Here is an 18,693-nt window from a genome sequence, read left to right on the forward strand (position 1 = left end):
ATCTGACCGCACACGTGATGAGGGTCGTCCACTGTGACAGCGCGATAATTGCGATTATTGCTATATTATATCGCACTCTCGCTGCGAGGTGCGCGCGTTTATGTTCAAATTACTGGCGATATTTAAATATGAGATAGAGACATATCACGCCGCGACGCCAACATATATTTGTTGGTGTCGTAATTTAATAGCAGAGAGAATTTAAATGGAGTTGCATCCGTGGCTAAAGTATTTCATACAATTTCGTATTAGATATAAGGAATTTTTGGACAAGGACATTACCACGGATCTGTTTTGCGATAACCTAGCTAAATTTAAAGCCAAGTTGTTAAAATCATTCGATTCCTCAATAGGATAACGATAATTAGTGTCAGTCCCTAGCCGTAAGTATATTGTATTTTAGATGATTTAGATAATTTAGCTTAGTTTAACTTAACTTTACTTTAACTTAATTTCCATCTTATTATATTCTTTTAAAATTTATAACTTAGGTATTTTTTCATAGTCCTTAGGTTAGCTATTATATTATTATATTTTATATTTTACTGTACGACTTATGTTTATGTTAATGCACGCCGTGACTGCCCGTAAGTGGAGTTGCATAAGAGCCCTAGAATTTAAGGAACAACATGTATAATTTAAATGTATAACTCTGTGGGCGGTACTATAGTAAATAAATAAATTAGATTAGTAGATATTTAGTTTTTAAAAAATCCTGAGAATTTTTTGAATCGTTTGGATAATAAGTAGCGTATGTTATTCGTTTTAGAGATGGAAACGATTTCTGAACCAAGTACATAGATGATGAGTGCAACTCCTTCGATGTGGATTTAGATTTGTTTAGTGAAATTGAGTTAATCCGTGATTAATCTGACCGCACACGTGATGAGGGTCGTCCACTGTGGCAGCGCGATAATTGCGATTATTGCTATATTATATCGCAGTCTAGCTGCAAGGTGCATGCGTGTGTGTTCAAATAACTTTCGATACTTATTTAAATATGAGATAGACAATTCGCTCAGCAAAAATATGCTTAATGATATGTTTTTCATACATGAAATACATTTTTGTTCCGGAAAATCAAAAATTCGCTAAGGGATTTTTAAACATTGAATGGATTTGTATAGAAATTTGTTTATAATGAATTACTCGTAGAAGTGATAATAATAACAATTTTGCATGCCAGAACCGGCCGATTACATTGATGACCTACCTATAAGATTGTTAACACATTTTTCATGTTTTCTGGCAAAATAAAAGATTTGTGATGATGATTTATGAAAACTCTTTGCTTTTCCAGCATAAAAATATAATAAATATGTTGTAAGTTCGAAAAGAACAAAATTTTAGGACAGAAAAAGATACCGACGAATTGAGAACCTCCTCCTTTTTTCGAAGTCGGTTAAAAATGGTGGGTTGTGACTTGTGATAATAATTTGAGGTCTATTCTTTTTTTTTTTTAAGAATTCTTGTACCTATACTTTTATTTTTATTATGGAAGCCCTTGTTATATTTTGCAAAGTATGTTCCAGCATATTTAGCACTGTTTAAGTTATTAATAATAATTGTAGGTACGCAATACCTACTATATTATATACCTATTATTTACTTACCCATAGCACGATTAAAGACTGGTGTGGAAAATGTTTAAAAGGTTTTCCTTTATTATTGCAGAATATTTTCGCTTGGCGTTCCTCCAGATTATGAACGGGAGATACATTTTTCAACTCCATAGTTTCAGTGTTTTATTTTCAGCTGAACTACATTTCGCAACTATGAAATTTAATTTATTAAATTTTATTTTTGTTTTTCATCCTACTGTAATACTATACCGACTACTTTAAACGAATATAATATCCAACATCTTGAATATAATATCTACCTACTATAAATAATAATAAAACGCAAGAATTTGAATACTATCATTTTTACAGTGCTTATCAAATGCTTTTAACCTATAGGTAAAGTTCTATAATATTTGAATGAAACTAATAATTGATGCCTGTAACTTCATTCGCGTGGATTTAGGTATTTCAAAATGCCATGGGAAAAAAATTAAAATTAAAATCGGTTCATTAGTTTAGGAGCTACGATGCCATAGACAGATACACAGATACACACGTCAAACTCACACCTCTCTTAACACCTCTATAAACACCTCTCTTTTTGGGTCGGGGGTTAAAAAGTAGTGTCAACGTCCATCTCCGAAATACAATAAGCTATCTCTGTACCTTTTATGAAAATCAGTTAAGGTATAGAGACCCAAAAAAAAACACCAAACCCAGTACATAGCCGTTACAAAGCTACACAATTTCCATTTTCCGATATAATCATTCAATTTATCAAACGGAAAAACAAAAACGGGAATATAAAAACAAATCCGAGTTACTTACGTACTACAAAAGGTCACCTCCCCAGAATAACTCGTAAAAGAGATTTGTTTCCCGAACATTCTATTCATCACGACAAGGATCTCGAGTGGAGTCCAGCTTTAGAGAAAATTGGATGTCTCATCCTACCATTGCCGGATTTCAACATGTTTCATCGCTGCGGATTCAACCTATTTTTTAATTAAAGAATATTAGCCATGCTAATCATGACTAAGACTCCCCTTTCCCCTCCAACTAAGCGTAAAGCTTGTGCCAGGAGTGGGTACGACAATAGTGCAACGGGTAGGGTTTGAACCGCCGACCTTCCGGAATTCAGTCCGCTCCTCAACCGTTGAGCTATGGAGGCTCTAGTGGAAGTACCTATATGACGACCTCCAGGTAGATTTATATTATCGACTAGCTGGTGCCTGTGACTTCCTCCACGTGGACTATACAAGTTTCAAACCATACCTAGGGGTTTTACATCCTTATAGATTGAATTTCCAAAAATTCTTTCTTAGCGGATATATACGTCGACGTGCGTGCCAAATTACAGCCCAATCCGTCCAATATTTTGAGCTGTGCGTTGATAGATCAGTCAGTCAGTTAGTCAGTAGTCAGTCAAGCTTTTTCCTGCAACTTCACTCGCATGAAATAAGATTTTTCATAGATCGCGTAGGAAATTTTCAAATTTTTGTGCCATGGGCATTTACGATATTGAAAAAAATCCTTAGACAAAGTAAAAACGTCTAGAAAGACCCGGTTTAAGATGTACCTTCATAGATACCTAAATAATTATTATGTCAGTGGGTTAACCTATACCTCAGAATATATTGTAATGGTTGCCTATACTTTTATACGTAGTCTTTCATTTTGGTTGAATACTCAAGGGTCGAAGGTTCGTTGGTTATTGTTATTCGTACGCGTAAACCGATATTCCTCCTATATCAATGGCGTAAACAATTTGTTAAGCAATATTGATTGACAAACTTCGTGATTTGACATCTGCATTAACTGTGGCAGATTACACTGGTAGGTAGATTACTCTAGTAATAACACTCTAGTAATAGTAGTACCATACTACTTTACTTTTAGTTGTAAGTATAATAAATAATCTAAGCAAGTTTTCACTTGGTAAGTATTTTACATCGCATCGACTTACCCAAACAAAGCCCTTTGAAGATTATGTAAACGTAACCCTTTTACCATTTTTTCTCCTCGCCTGAGTACCAAAAAGCAAATTCAGGCTAATATCCGTTGTATAAACACGTATTAGGGAAGATAAATTTGAGTCAGACTTGCCCATAGAGCTGAGAATCGCTTAGACAGACACAACATGGTAACGGCCTCAACGTACATAGAGACTCGTATAGAAGCGTATTTCCAAATGCTTGCGATGGCATTTACTAATCCGTAAACTTAATATTATAAATGTGAAAGTGTGTCTGTCTGTCTGTCTGCAACCTTTTCACGGCCCAACAGTTTATCCGATTCTGACAAATTTCGGTATAGAGTTATCTTATATCCCGGGTATGGACATAGGCTTTTTGACCCATCCGTTTAACCGATTTGTATGAAATTTGGTACCGTGGTAGCTTGCGTCCCTGTAATTGGCATAGACAAACAGTTCCCACGGAATCCTTAAAAACCTAAATCCACGCGGACGAAGTCGCGGGCATCCTCTATTTAATAATAATAATAATTTACGTAATATAAACTTACGTTACGTAAATTAATAGTTATTATAAACGTGCGTCAAGTGTGTTCTGGTGGATTTTTGTGGTGTTGCGTGGTTGTACTTGGGGCTTGCTTACTTTTCCTGCATGCTTAGAAGTGGGAGGGCGGGTGGTGCATACAGATTTCCCTTTTTTAGTGGATTATAGCAAATTAAGCTTTTGATACTTTGTATATAATGGATTTCCGCAAAGTAATGCCTGCTTCTATACAATATTTCCAGATTTCCGTGAAAATAATCAGTTTGAAATTTACACGATCTCAAGAATTTACATACAAATATTTAAGACCGCTTATTATTAAAATTATTTATTTTTACGCAAATCTGTCAATTTTTATTCGCTTTGATTCGCTTTCAATGTGAATCAACCCTTAGTCTAGGTAAATAATCCACAAAAGCGTTTTCTACCAATATTTGTGCCAAGTGATTGATGACAAAAAATATTATAAAGGTGGTTTACATTGCCTATTTTTATGTGACTACCTCTAGACGACAAATAAGTAGATTTTGGTACTGATTCTAAGCGTAACTAAAATTTCAGCGTACCTATTCGCATCTTTTTCTTACGAATGTAATAAAAAAAGGAATGACAAACAATTTTACTCTTTATTCTTTTTTCAAAAATCTATTTTTCGAACCATTAAAATGACACTGTTCATTTTATTTTACACAGTGAAACAAAAACCTACATCATTCTGGCTATCGCAGTCGGAATATTTTCCATAAACGTTATCAAGTTGCTCTACAACCGCAGGTTTGATAATTTATTTCCTTTTTTTAATGGGAATCGCGTTACATTTTTATGGGAAAATAAATATTTTTTATTAAAAAAAAATATCTTTAATCAATGACATTTTACATAAGTCATATTACGTTTAAATTACATGGCATATAAATAATTATTATTATAGAGTAAATATACTTATTAAATAAAAATGCAATGCGAACAGTTCTTTGATTTTGTTTCTTCTTTTGATAAAAAGTAGCCTATGTCTCGGGAATTCGTGAACCGAATTTCAATAAAATCAATTAAACAGATGAACCGTGATAAGCTAGTAGACAGACAGACAGACTTACACATTTATAGTATTATACTGATATAAGTAGTATAGATGTAAAGGTTTTAGTGATAATGACGACTAACAAAAAATAGTAGATTGTAAAACAAGGGCTTAAAACAACCCATTTTATCCGAGACGTTTATCTACCCGAGCCGAAGACGAGTGCAGATACTAAATTCGATGGTAAAATGGGTTTTATGACCGAGTTATAAAATCTTCTTTTCACTTTGATTGCGAGGAAATGAAACAGTGATATACGCTACGGCGACATAATAATATTATGGGTGAGCTCACTCTCATACTTTTACCTCGTCTGGTCATTGCATCGATAAATCCCCTACAGCGCAGGTACAAAGTCTTAGGACAGATGCCTTTTAATGAAACATCAATTAATATGTAGAGCGATAAATCATCCACTGCGCAATCCAAGGTATTTTATATCTTATAGGTATTCGTATTATATACGTGACACCAACTTACATTAAGTACCAAGAGAGCAAAGGAGCTTAGGAGGCTAGGCTCCAAAGAAATTTTACGCACGAGAGCATAAAAAGCAGTTTAGTCCGCTTGCACCCAATATTAACTTAACGAGCATGAGAAGTGAAAAAGATTTTTTTTAGAATATTGAATAGTATCGCCAGATCAGTCTATTTTATGGCAATTACATCAGATTCATGGGTCTGTGGATTTTGTAGCGGAAATGACAGGCAAGGCGAAGGGTCAGGCCGTCCATACATCACGGCTACAACTAACCTGCACTAACTTCACAGGCTCTAGTTATGATACATCATGTTTATTACATTTTGGTGTTAGGCGCGCTTTTGTGCTGAATATGAGCTAACCTAGATTTATTATGTTTGTGATTATAGTATTGTACATATAAAAACGTTAAAAGGAACGAGTATTTTATCCAAAAATCGTAGTAGATACTTACAATCTCTATACATAATATGTATAAAACAAAGTTGCTTCCCGCCGTCTATCCCACTGTACGCTTGGATCTTTTAAACTACGCAACGGATTTTGATGCGATTTTCATCAATAGATAGAGTGATTGAAAAAGAAATATGACGATAATTATTTTTCGAGGTGCCGAAAGAAATTGGAAGGGTTTTTGGGTCAAATCCGCATTCAAATAGAAAACATTTTTCCCGGCTTTCATTGAAAATTCTGTCTTATTCATTTGAACATAACAAAAGAACAACACTGATACCACATTAGTATCTAGAACCACTAATGGACCAATAATAATAATTAATAGTGCATCAAGTGTCACACGTCAAAATAGGTTAATTCGAATTTTAAACATCTAGTGAAACAAACTCGTCCAGCAGTTGTTAGCATGCACCAGATTCATCGTCAAAATATTGTTCGAGTACAAACACCTACATACAAGTTAAAACCTTTTGTCGAAAAATCACTCTGTTTTTGTGAGCGGTTTGCAAATGCAATCTCCTGCACTGCAGTACCTACTTGATTCCATTCCAATACTCGGTGATAGCCTAGTGGTTAAAACGCGTCGATAGACTATGGCCCAACCCCTACTCATTCTGAGAGGAGATGGCTTGAAGATGAATGATGATGAACGAAACAAACTCGTCCAGCTGCTGAACAATTCAGCCTGCTGGACCAGTTTCTTCGTCAAGTTTTTAAATTCAGATATAAGTTAGCCCTTGACTGCAATTTTACTGGGTGGTAAGTGATGGTGCAGTCTAAGATGGAAACGGGCTAACTTGGAAGGGGTACTTATAGCAAGCAGTTTTTATTAAACCTATACCCCTTTGGTTTCAACACGGCATCGTACCGGAACGCTAAACCGCTTGACGGCACGGCTTTACCGGTAGGGTGGTAACTAGCCACGGCCGAAGCCTCCCACCAGACCAGACCAGAATAAATAACATTAGCCATGTTAATCATGAGAATTATTCCCGCTTCCCCTAGTAAGAGTAAAACTTGTGGTAGGAATGGGTACCACCACTGCTGCCCCGTGGCCGGTGGTATCCATGATGCATTTTTCTCACGGAAAAAGTAGGCAGTTACAACAATAGTGCAACGGGTGGGGTGTGAAATATTGTTCGAGTATAAGCACCTACATACAAGTTAAAAGTTTTTGTTGAAAAAATCACACAGTTTTTAAGAGCGGTGTGCAAATTAATGCAAGCGCTTGCACTGAGCAGTATTTGACGAGTTCCGGCTTCGGCAAATATTTTCTGCCATTCCATCGCCCGGTAGGTAATAATCTCGCGGTTAAAACGTCAGTAGACTATGACCAAACCTTTCTCTTTTTGAGAGGAGACCCGTGCTCAGTAGTGAGCCGACGATGGGTTGAAGATGAATGATGATGAAAGAAACAAACTGTGACTAACAAACTGAACAATGCAAGGTTCATCGTCAAGTTTTTTTTAATATTATTCGAGTGTAAGCATACATACATACAAGTTAAAAGCTTTTGTCGAAAAAATCACAGTTTTTAAGAGCGGTTTGCAAATGCAAACGCCTGCACTGAGCAGTATTTGACTCCCGCGAGAGTTCCGGCTTCGGAAAATATTTACTGCAATGGCTCCATTCCAAGCCCCATGCGGGAATTTGTTTGTAAAGATAAAATGAAGGCATTATTCAGTTTATTTACACTGTACTAGTATCGAGCGAGGCTATTTATGGAACTACAAGCTGATGCTCGCGAGTTCGTCCGTGTGGATTTATTTAGGTTTTTAGAATTCCGTAACACACAGGAAAAATGGAACCCTTATAGGATCAATTTGTTGTCTGTCTGTCTGTCCGTCTGGCTTTCTGTCTGTCCGTTTGTCGTGTCTGTCATGAAAACCTATATACTTAGGGTACTTAGGAACTTCCCGTTGACTTGTGTCTTATAGCATAAGTAAAGGAAAAAATTATTCTAATTAATAGTACCTACTTGATCGATTTGCTCAGCCGAAACGATATCTTTGGTAAGATTGGTCTCGTTCTGTTGAACGATAGCGTCGGTTTATGTAAGTTTATTTTAGAGATTACAAGTTGGTATGATTGTAGCTTAGGGAATAACCTTTTCCCGCATGAGTGAACTGTAAACACGATCTGACTTATAAAATATTATATCCATACCATAATATTATTAGGGGATTAGATGGGCTCAATAAGAATTGGGATTTCGAGCATATTCCGTAAGCACATATTATTTTAAATTGTTTCGATGACGTCACGGGCAAAGTAAGTTGTTACTTAAATCACTAATTACGTTTATTTGTTTTGTATACGTTAATTTAGAAGGGTATTTACAGATTAGGGTAAATTAATGAGTAGGTAATGAATCAGTCACTTCGATGAAGAATTCTATATCGATGCTCACTCATAATAGTTTTTGCACGTATTTTCAGTCAATTTTGCTAAACTTCAGTTAGTTCAATACCTGGAGGGTGACATTAGGCTACTCTTTATCCTGGAAAATCAAAGAGTTTCCATGGAAATTTTAAGAACCTAAATCCACGCGGACGAAGTCGCGGGCATCAGCTACTTAGTATCTAAATAATAAACACGTAAATATGGTAGGTATGCGACAGGTCGAGATGGCTATCAGGGTATGAGGCTGGGGACGTCCCGCTCATTCGCACGTCACACGCGCTATCCCGCATCGGGTAAACGTGGGAGCTGTGCGGGCATGCGAACGTCCACACCCCGATCGCCATCTCGCCCTGTCGCGTACTATATATGTACTTTGATAGGTGTCTCCCTAGAGACACTGTCGTTATCAGAATCACATAATATTTCGGTGATATCAGCAGATGCCGAACAGTCACCACAAAACATCCTGACGATAAACTTAAACCACAACTTCCCTGTAACTGTATATTCTTGCACACGTTCAGTACTACTACAATAATATTATAATGCATTAGTAAATACTCTGGTTCGTCTGAAATACTAGTCGGTATAAAAAGAGCCAGTGTAAGATAGGTCGGTACAGTCAGCCGTGAGTGTCACGGCTAATTGGAAGTCTTTAATACTTTCCGGTTAATTGTTTTTAGTTTTTTTTTTTCTCCAAAACTGGTAAGTTACTTTTTGTTTACTATTTCGAATTTTTATATCATGCAAATCTGTTAATAACCCCCAACCCAAAAAGAGTAGTGTTATAAGTTTGACGTGTGTATCTGTGTATCTGTCTGTGGCATCGTAGCTCCTAAACTAATAAAGCGATTTTAATTTAGTTTTTTTTGTTTGAAAGGTGGCTTGATCGAGAGTGTTCTTAGCTATAATCCAAGAAAATCGGTTCAGTCGTTTGAAAGTTATCAGCTCTTTTCTAGTTACTGTAACTGTAACTTGTCGGGGGTGTTATAAATTTTTAATTATGTTTGATTTATTGACTTACTTATTAAGGAAATGTATCCTCGCTATGCTTACAGCAACGCCAAATCGCATTCAAGTCAGAGGTCACATACATAGTTTCCCAAATTGAATATGCCAGTCATAAAGCGCTCAAACGAAAGAAGGTCTAGACTCATTATCATATAATAAAATCGGGGGAAAAACTGTTTGTTTTTTAAAGGTTTTTGTGTTTTGTACATATTATTGATTCAGTTTTACAGCAACAAATTAAGTTACAATGCTGTTACTCAAACAACAATTTTATTTTCATGTATTTTAAATCTTGCGTGTTCAATAAAGTAGTTTCTCGTTCTCTTCTTTTAATGAAGTTTATTGAGTTAGTATTTTTGAATGAAAAATTAAATTTCATGTAAAATGCGTAAAAAATTAGTTCTCACGCGCCGTTTCGTTAAAATGTCATGACAGTACGATTTTACTCCTTATTTAAAAGATAAACCGTACTTTTGACATAACAGTTGACACATAAAGTTAAAATGGCGCGCGAAAACTCATCTTGTACGGACTATACCTACTTTATTGACGAACTCCCTGACGCAATGGTCTTATTAGTGGGAGGTCCCGGGTTCGATTCCGGGCAGGAGTTGGAATTTTATAATTTCTAAATCTATGGTTTGGTCTGTTGGCAGACTTTGGCCATGGCTAGTCACCACCCTATCGGCAAAGTCGTGCCGCCAAGCGATTTAGCATTGCATTACGATGACGTGTAGAAACCAAAGGGGTACCTATGGGTTTCATAAAACCTGCCATACCCCTTCCAGGGTAGCCCGCTACCATCTTAGACTGCATCATCACTTACCACTAATTGAGATTGCAGTCAAGGGCTAACTTGTATCTGAATTAAAAAAAAACCATTTCTTTACTTTATCTCTTGTATTGTAGCAAACCTATAACACTAATTTTAGACGCAAAGAACTTAAATTATTTGTTTTTCAATTGCAGAACCCCATCATGTCGGATCAATCAAAAAAGAATCTCCTGCTGTTCTTCGATCGCCCCACGGAGCCATGCTTCATGCAGAAAGGAGACGATGCCATCTTCCAACTGCCTGACAACTTCTACCCAGATAAATACAAGACCGTTAGCAACACCCTTGCCAACCGCTTTGGTGAAAACGCACAGCGTAGCATCCCTGTGCGCAACATTGCCTTGCCGGACCTGTCCCTGCCTATGGAACTCCCGTACAATGACCAGTTTTCACTATTTGTGCCTAAGCATAGGAAAATGGCTGGCAAGCTCATCGATATCTTCATGAACATGCGTGACGTGGATGATTTGCAGTCCATTTGCTCGTACTGCCAAATGAGAATGAACCCTTACATGTTCAACTACTGCCTGTCTGTAGCTATTCTACACAGAGATGATACAAAAGGATTGAATATTCCTACCTTTGCGGAGACTTTCCCGGACAAGTTCATGGACCCTAAAGTTTTCCGTCGTGCTCGTGAAGTGAGCACTGTTGTGCCCGTTGGCAACAGGCTTCCGATAGTCATTCCTCAAAATTACACAGCGTCAGATACTGAACCAGAACAACGCATTGCGTACTTCCGCGAGGACATCGGCATTAACCTACATCATTGGCACTGGCATCTCGTCTATCCCTTTGACGCCGCTGACCGCGCAATCGTCAACAAGGACCGACGTGGAGAACTATTCTACTACATGCACCAACAGATCATAGCTAGATACAGCGCGGAGAGATTATGTAATGATTTGGGACGCCCTCGGCGATACAACGACTTCCGAAGCCCGATTGAAGAGGGCTACTTCCCTAAGCTGGACTCACAAGTAGCCAGTCGCGCCTGGCCCCCTAGGTTTGCAGGCTCCACCCTCCGAGACCTCGATCGTCCTGTTGACCAGATCAGGAGTGATGTATCAGAACTTGAAACTTGGAGAGACCGCTACCTTCAAGCAATTGAAAATATGGCAATTGTTTTGCCTAATGGCCGTCAAATGGCACTAGACGAGGAGACTGGAATAGATGTTCTCGGAAATCTTATGGAGTCGTCTATTATCAGCCGTAACCGTGGCTACTATGGCGATTTGCACAACATGGGACACGTATTCATCTCCTATTCTCACGACCCTGATCACAGGAACTTGGAACAATTTGGGGTCATGGGTGATTCAGCAACTGCAATGCGTGACCCTATATTTTACCGTTGGCACTCGTACATTGATGATATATTCCAGCTGTATAAGAACAAGCTTCCTCCTTATCCTGCCGAAAGGTTAGACTTCCCGGGCATCCGAGTGTCCTCAATCGGTATTGAAGGTCAAAGTGGAGCAAACCTGTTTACCACCCAGTGGGAGCAGAGTACAGTAGAGCTTGGTCGAGGACTCGATTTCACTCCTCGTGGATCCGTGCTCGCGCGCTTCACGCACTTGCAACACGATGAGTTCAACTATGTCATTGAAGTTAATAACTCAAGCGGTGCGGACATGATGGGTACAGTAAGAATCTTCATGGCACCAATGCTAGACGAGGGTGGCCGTCAATTGTCCTTCGACGATCAACGTAGACTTATGATCGAGCTTGACAAATTCACAGAAGCATTACCAGCTGGTAGCAGAACTATCCGCCGCCGAAGCTTGGACTCTTCAGTCACTATTCCCTATGAGAGAACCTTCCGCAATCAGACCACGCGCCCAGGTGACCCAGGCTCTGCTGAAGCCGCCGAATTTGATTTCTGTGGCTGCGGATGGCCTCACCACATGCTGATACCAAAGGGTACGGAACGAGGATACCCTGTTGTACTCTTCTGCATGATTTCCAACTGGAATGAGGACAGAGTAATTCAAGACTTGGTGGGCAGCTGCAACGACGCGGCTTCATACTGTGGTATTCGTGATCGCAAGTATCCCGACCGACGTTCTATGGGTTATCCGTTCGATCGCCCCACTCCAGCTACCAGCATAGCTGACTTTATGACCCCAAATATGGCTATTCAAGAATGTGCCATTCGGTTCACTAATGCTACCAGACAGCGCGGTCAACAGCGGTAAGGGACAGGAGTTACACATAAGAGATAGGGTCAGTATTCAAAAACGTAAACGCTTATTCAAAATTTTGTTGAAATAGAAAAAAATTGTGTTATTTCAAAATTTAATCATATTGGTAAGGTTATTATGTATTGATGTATAGATGCCTAAAAACAACTAACATACCTACTTACGACCCTGTCTCTTGGGATTTGTGAAATAAAAGACCAATAGCTAAGATTAACTAAAAACAATTGACTTGCAGTATAGCTAATGAAGGGGTAAAATCAAGTTCCCGCAACACGAGATCCTGTGGATGTCTTGAACAATATAGCCCAGAAGATATTGATGCCCTTATTAGGAAACCCTATTACTATTCTAAGTGTTCTCATACAAAACATCACATATTTTAAAAGCTGGCTACAAAACCCTGGAATTTAATGTTGCCTTAAGTTCTCTTTTGGCAAAAACGACATGGCAAGAAAAATGGACTTTGATTTTTCATTTCATTATTTTTTAGGTTTAAGTTTTGGGTCACTTATTATAGCTTAGCTCTTTAAGTATATGTACATATGTAAATACTTCGAAATACATTAGACCGAATAAATAAGCCTTTCACAAGTTGTTTCTTTTATTGACACACCTTTGTTTGTATTGCTATTACCTACTATGAGTAACTCGGTAAATAACAGGAAACTTTGAAGGAAAATTATTATTTTAATGCCCAGTTAGTTTATTTTGTAACGCTTAAGATTTACCTAAATATTATTATGAAACAAACATTAAACCTTATACATACCAGATAAAGTATGAAAACTAAAACCCGACTGCGATCGTCTTAATAAATGCTGAAATATTATAGTAAAATTGTTTTTTGTCGCTTGGTATATTTTAATGTTGAAGTACATTTACATTTATGAACTTAGAATTTTTTCCTCTTTCATTTAACATCCCACTTGATACAATAGCAAAAAAAATGTTTGGAGAACCCCACTTTTTTTCATGTAACATCGCGCAAAGTTAAGTGGTTGACGTCTATCGGTTGAAGATGAAAGCCCAATTGATAAAAAAGATGAAAATTAAAATATTCTCCCACTAAATCTGAAAACACGACAAAATTAAATCTTGTCTTCCACGTCATAATTTCCGAGTTACCCTCCTTAATAAAAGAAATGTTGGTAGAAATGCATTTCACGTGGCGCATACAAATCCAACCGAGGAACGACGCGGACGCTAGAAATTGGCTGCAGCTGTGCATCTTCAATCTACTTCGTTCCGTGCCAAAGAGATGAATGAAAGCCTTTGCTCCCACGTTTTTATATTCGTTTAAAAAGTTACACTTAAATTAACAAAGGGATTTAAGAATTCAAGCTTTGTGGTGATAGCTTAGTGGTTAACACGTCGGCCTCTTATTCGGGAGGTCGCAGGTTCGATTGCGGCCACGCTCCTCTATCTTTTCGGAGTTACTTAATATGTGCATTTTAAGCAATTATATATCACTTACTCACTTACTTACGGTGAAGCAAAACATCGTGAAGAAATATGCATGCCTGAGAGTTCTCCATAATTCTCGAAGATATATGCAGCCGTCCAATCCGTACTTGGCCAGCGTAAACCCTTTCTCACTCTGAGAGGAGGCCTGTAATTAGTGGACCAATGACCGACGATGACGCCTTTGAAACTATCCTATGAGATGAACTCAGACTGCATCATCACTTATCGCCAAGAGATCGCAGTCAAGGGCTAACTTTTTATCGGATAAAAATATTCAGAGTATGTAGGTACTAAACTAGAATAACGTACAAAACTAAATAGCTGAAAAACTTCGGTAGCTAAAATAAGCCCGTCCAGCTGAAATCCATTGCCAAAATTGCATACCAGGAACAATATAAAAGTTAAAAGCTTGTTCTAAAAAAAGACAAAAGACGTATAAAACGCACGCAGACCTAAAAGCTGGTCGGGTTAATGCATGCGATTGCACCGAACAGGTGCATTATCCCACGAGATTCGGGGGTCTTTAGTGTTAGTCCACCACACAACTCTCCCCGCGCGTTTTTTTTCCACGCGCTTAACAGGGCTCTCTCCGTCACTTACTCCATACAATCGTAGTCCCAATTTCAATTGAATATTAAGCAACCAAAGTCCACGAAAATTTGAGACATATTCTAGAAACTAATATCTGTGCCTGTGGTGTTTTAGATTTTTCTAAAAATATGTAGTTTTAAAATTACAGGGGCTCCAAGATTTGTATGTGATTTTTTTAAGACCGCGTAACTTTGAAACCGTAAAAGATAGAGCCCATGAAGTGGGCTTGAGAAAAACTTAAAAGTTTAGCTGTTCATTGTTCAATTCGCTAAAGTTCTTGCAGTGTCAACCGCAGAAGTTTTTAGAATCCCCCGATGCCCACTTGCAGCTTTTATCTGTTAATAGAATTGAGGCAACGGTATTGACTCTTGATTCGGTTGATAAACTTTTAAGAGCGGTTCAAAACTTTAGAATAGATATTTGAGTCTTTTTTGAATCAAAACAGTTTTAGTACAAAACTTTAATTGTCTTACCTATCTCGAATTTATATCTGTGCTCTTTAATTCCGGGATAATGTGTTCCAGATTTTTACCTACTCGCAGATCAAAAGTAATTTAGAAGTGGTTAAATTCGGCCTCTTATATTTGGGATTCGGGAGACATATATACAGCAGTGAACGTCAATCGGTTGATAATAACGATGATGATGAAAGATAGATTATTATTGAAGTTTTGATCAAAACTCCTAGCAAAAGTTGGTAAAGGATTTAGGTATAAATTAAAAGAAGAATTTTTTTGAACGAACTCAGGTTACGTAAATACGTATTAGAGAAAAGTAAATAACAGAGTAATGGTAGAAGCACATTTGCGCCTCGCCACCTGACGCGATGTTTCTATGAGCATTTACTACCTACCAGAGAATAGGTGTTCATATTTGTATTGTGTAAAGTTGATAAAATAAGCCATCTATTTAAGAATACCAGCCAGCTATCAGTATACCAAACATAGTTTTCGCGAGATGCGCGTACAAACAGACAGACAGACAGAAATTTAAAAAAAAAATTGTTTTGAGGTATGTATCGATAATAATAATGTTTCTTCCGAGTAAAATTTTCAAAGAGTAACAAATCGGGAATTTCGAAAAATCTAGACTTGTTTCTTACCTATATTATAAAGGGGTTTTAATGCAATATTTCAGTTTTCTACGTTTTCTAGGTCAAAGGGTGTGTGTTAGGCGTTGATAAGTGAATCAGTGAATCTTATGTTTATATATTTAGAAGATAGATAACAGATTTCTGGCGTGCGGTGGCGTGTTACAAATGTGTTTATAACATAAAAATCGTAGACCTTTATTAGACGTTACAAACTTTTAATGAATAGGTAATAAAATCATCGTTTTTGCGTTAAAACGTGGTGCTTTGGTTCACGAGATACGAAACGGGTGTTTTAATTAAATATTTCAAAAAGTCTGTAGTATTTTCAGGCCTCAGGGCGTGCCTTGTAATAGCAGTTTTTAATGATCCCCGAAATAGGATATTTGAAATGATTCTTGTTTTGTTACTTTCAAGTTTCTGGATACTAAAATAATGTTTAGATGGAATTGAAAGACTAACGCTAACTTGGAACGTTTTATTCTAGGTGTAAATATTTTGATAATAATAATTTCCATTCTATTATTATTTTTATTTGCGTGCGCGACAATTATGCCTAACAAGTTTAAATTAAAAAATTATAACACCCCTGACAAGTGAAGGTTTCGGTAACTAGAAAAGAGCTCATAACTTTCAAACGGCTGAACTGATTTTCTTGGATTATAGCTAAGAACACTCTCGATCAAGCCACCTTTCAAACAAAAAAACTAAATTAAGATCGGTTCATTAGTTTAGGAGCTACGATGCCACAGACAGATACACAGATACACACGTCAAACTTATAGCATCCCTCTTTTTGGGTCGGGGGTTAAAAAAAGCAATGACGAGGTTTATGCTGGAGGACGCTTGCCTTAAAGATACCTATTCATTCTTGGCTTGAAGATAATGAAATTTTGTAACACAAAGACCAAACTCAATATCTATACTAATAAATAAAATTGGAGTGTCTGTCTGTAATTTCGAAATAACTACCTCATATAAAGCTCATATGCTTATTTGAACGATACCATAACCGAATCACACGTTTTTAAAATTTTTGTCTGTCTGTCTGTCTGTCTGTCTGTCTGTCTGTCTGTTTGAAAAGGCTAATCTTCGAAACGGCTGACCCGATTTTAACGGGACTTTCACAGACAAGTAGAGGATTCATCAGGGTGTAACATAGGCTACTTTTTTAACCGACTTTCAAAAAAGGAGTTGTGTTTTTCGACCTATGTATACCGAAATCTCCGAGATTTCTGAACCGATTTGCGTAATTTTTTTTTAATCGATAGAGGAGCTTTGCGACATTGCCCTATAAAAAATTTGGATTCCAACTCCTCAATCCTGATGCTGCAGGGGATCTGATCACCAAAGTGGATGGGATTTAGAAACTGTCGTCGGTTATAAATTGATATTGAAGGTACCAAGTAAAGACTTTGTCACGCGGTACGGATAGACTACTTTTGTCCTGGGAACTCAAAAGTTCCCACGGGATTTCTAAAAACCTAAATCCACGCGGGCGAAGCTGCGGGCATCAGCTAGTCAATAATATAATCTCGTATAGGTACGTTATTTCACTGCCTATTGATACGAACTTTTGTCAATTTTGTAAGATTTATTTAAGGACGGACAATTGAATTCCAAAAACTCGTACAATTGGACCTGGGACCAGCGAATAGAATTAATAATTCAAAGAAAACGTAGCACAAAGTCTTGTTTATAAACTTGTATGTAAGCCCACGCATACGAATATTCTCCGCCTAAGCAAATGTTCCGAGAGCACAAGTAAAGGTCAAGTATGGATTTATGATTAGGATTCGGACCCAAATTTCCCTTGTAAGTTCATGTAATATTCTTAACCGGTCAGAAATTCTTTGAGTAGCCGACCCGAACTGTTCCAATTAATATTTATGAGTCCTATTTGAAATGCTCTATGACGAACTTTTTGGTAAAGTTTGTTATGATTCTCACCTTACTAGTAAAAAGTACGTTGTTCAAATATAATGAGAAGCTTCAATAGCTCAACGGTTATAGGAGTGGACTGAATTCCGAAAGGTCGGCGGTTAGAACCCCAGCCGTTGCACTATTGTCGTATCCACTCCTAGCACAAGCTTTACGCTTTGTTGGAGGGGAAAGGGGAATGTTAGTCATGATTAAAATGGCTAATATTCTTTTTAAAAAAATATTACCACTTTCCACGTGCTTTTTAGGGTTCTGTACCTAAAGGGTGACAAAAGGGCCCTGTTAGGTATGAAGCATCCACTGTCCGTCCGTCTGTCTGTCAAGGGGCTGCACTATCTCGTGAACAGTAAGATGTACTCGTAGAGACACAGAATCTGCATTTCTATTGCCGCTATAACAACAAATAATGGACTGAACAGATTATACTCGTACTAGTAATAATAAAAAAAAAGAATAAAATTGATAATATTACTATTTAATAATTTAATAATAATGTTAAATTAAAATTAATATTAATTTATAATGATTATAATTGTCGTAGATAATTTAATGATTGTGTATAATAAATGTTATATATTGTGAATTGCGATGCCCTGACAGGGCGTCATGTACCTATACTTATTTAGCTTTAAGTTAACTAAAAAATGTACATGACAGCAATGAGATAAATAAATGAAATAATAAAAATTTCAAAATAGCTGCCAAGAAAATTAAGAAAAAAATTAAAACGTGTTATTTATTGTACGATGGTACAGAACCCATCGTGTTCGAGTCCTACTCGCACTTAGCTGATTTTTCATATAACTGGAAAACAATTATAGCAGCACATCCCGCATCAGCATTATATAACCCAATCCCGCACGCTGGCACAGCGTGAGAGGCCGACATTATCTTCCCACTCAAGTGTGATATATAGGATTTCCCAGCTTATTGCCACTTGTGTCTTCTAAGTAAGTACATAAATATGTTGACATTTTCTGACGTATGACTGGGACTTGAACCATCATCACGTACGTCAAACTGACGGACGTATGAACTGGGGCAGAAGAGTCT

At 37.3% G+C, this 18,693-nt stretch overlaps 1 protein-coding gene across 1 annotated transcript; it reads left to right on the top strand.

The window, feature by feature from the left end:
- The first annotated feature begins 9,087 nt into the window (after positions 1 to 9,087).
- On the top strand, positions 9,088 to 13,143 carry LOC123865934 (phenoloxidase subunit 1). Its single transcript, XM_045907154.1, has 2 exons — positions 9,088 to 9,209; positions 10,485 to 13,143. The coding sequence occupies exon 2, from the start codon at positions 10,494 to 10,496 to the stop codon at positions 12,546 to 12,548; it is 2,055 nt and encodes a 684-aa protein (XP_045763110.1). The 5' UTR covers positions 9,088 to 9,209; positions 10,485 to 10,493; the 3' UTR covers positions 12,549 to 13,143.
- Positions 13,144 to 18,693: the final 5,550 nt, after the last annotated feature.

This window comes from Maniola jurtina, chromosome 6 (genome assembly GCF_905333055.1).
Source record: "Maniola jurtina chromosome 6, ilManJurt1.1, whole genome shotgun sequence".
Taxonomy (NCBI): Eukaryota; Metazoa; Arthropoda; class Insecta; order Lepidoptera; family Nymphalidae; genus Maniola; species Maniola jurtina.

Excerpts from the sequence above, each read along its gene's own strand:
- LOC123865934 (XM_045907154.1), top strand. The coding sequence starts at position 10,494 with ATGTCGGATCAATCAAAAAAGAATCTCCTGCTGTTCTTCGATCGCCCC.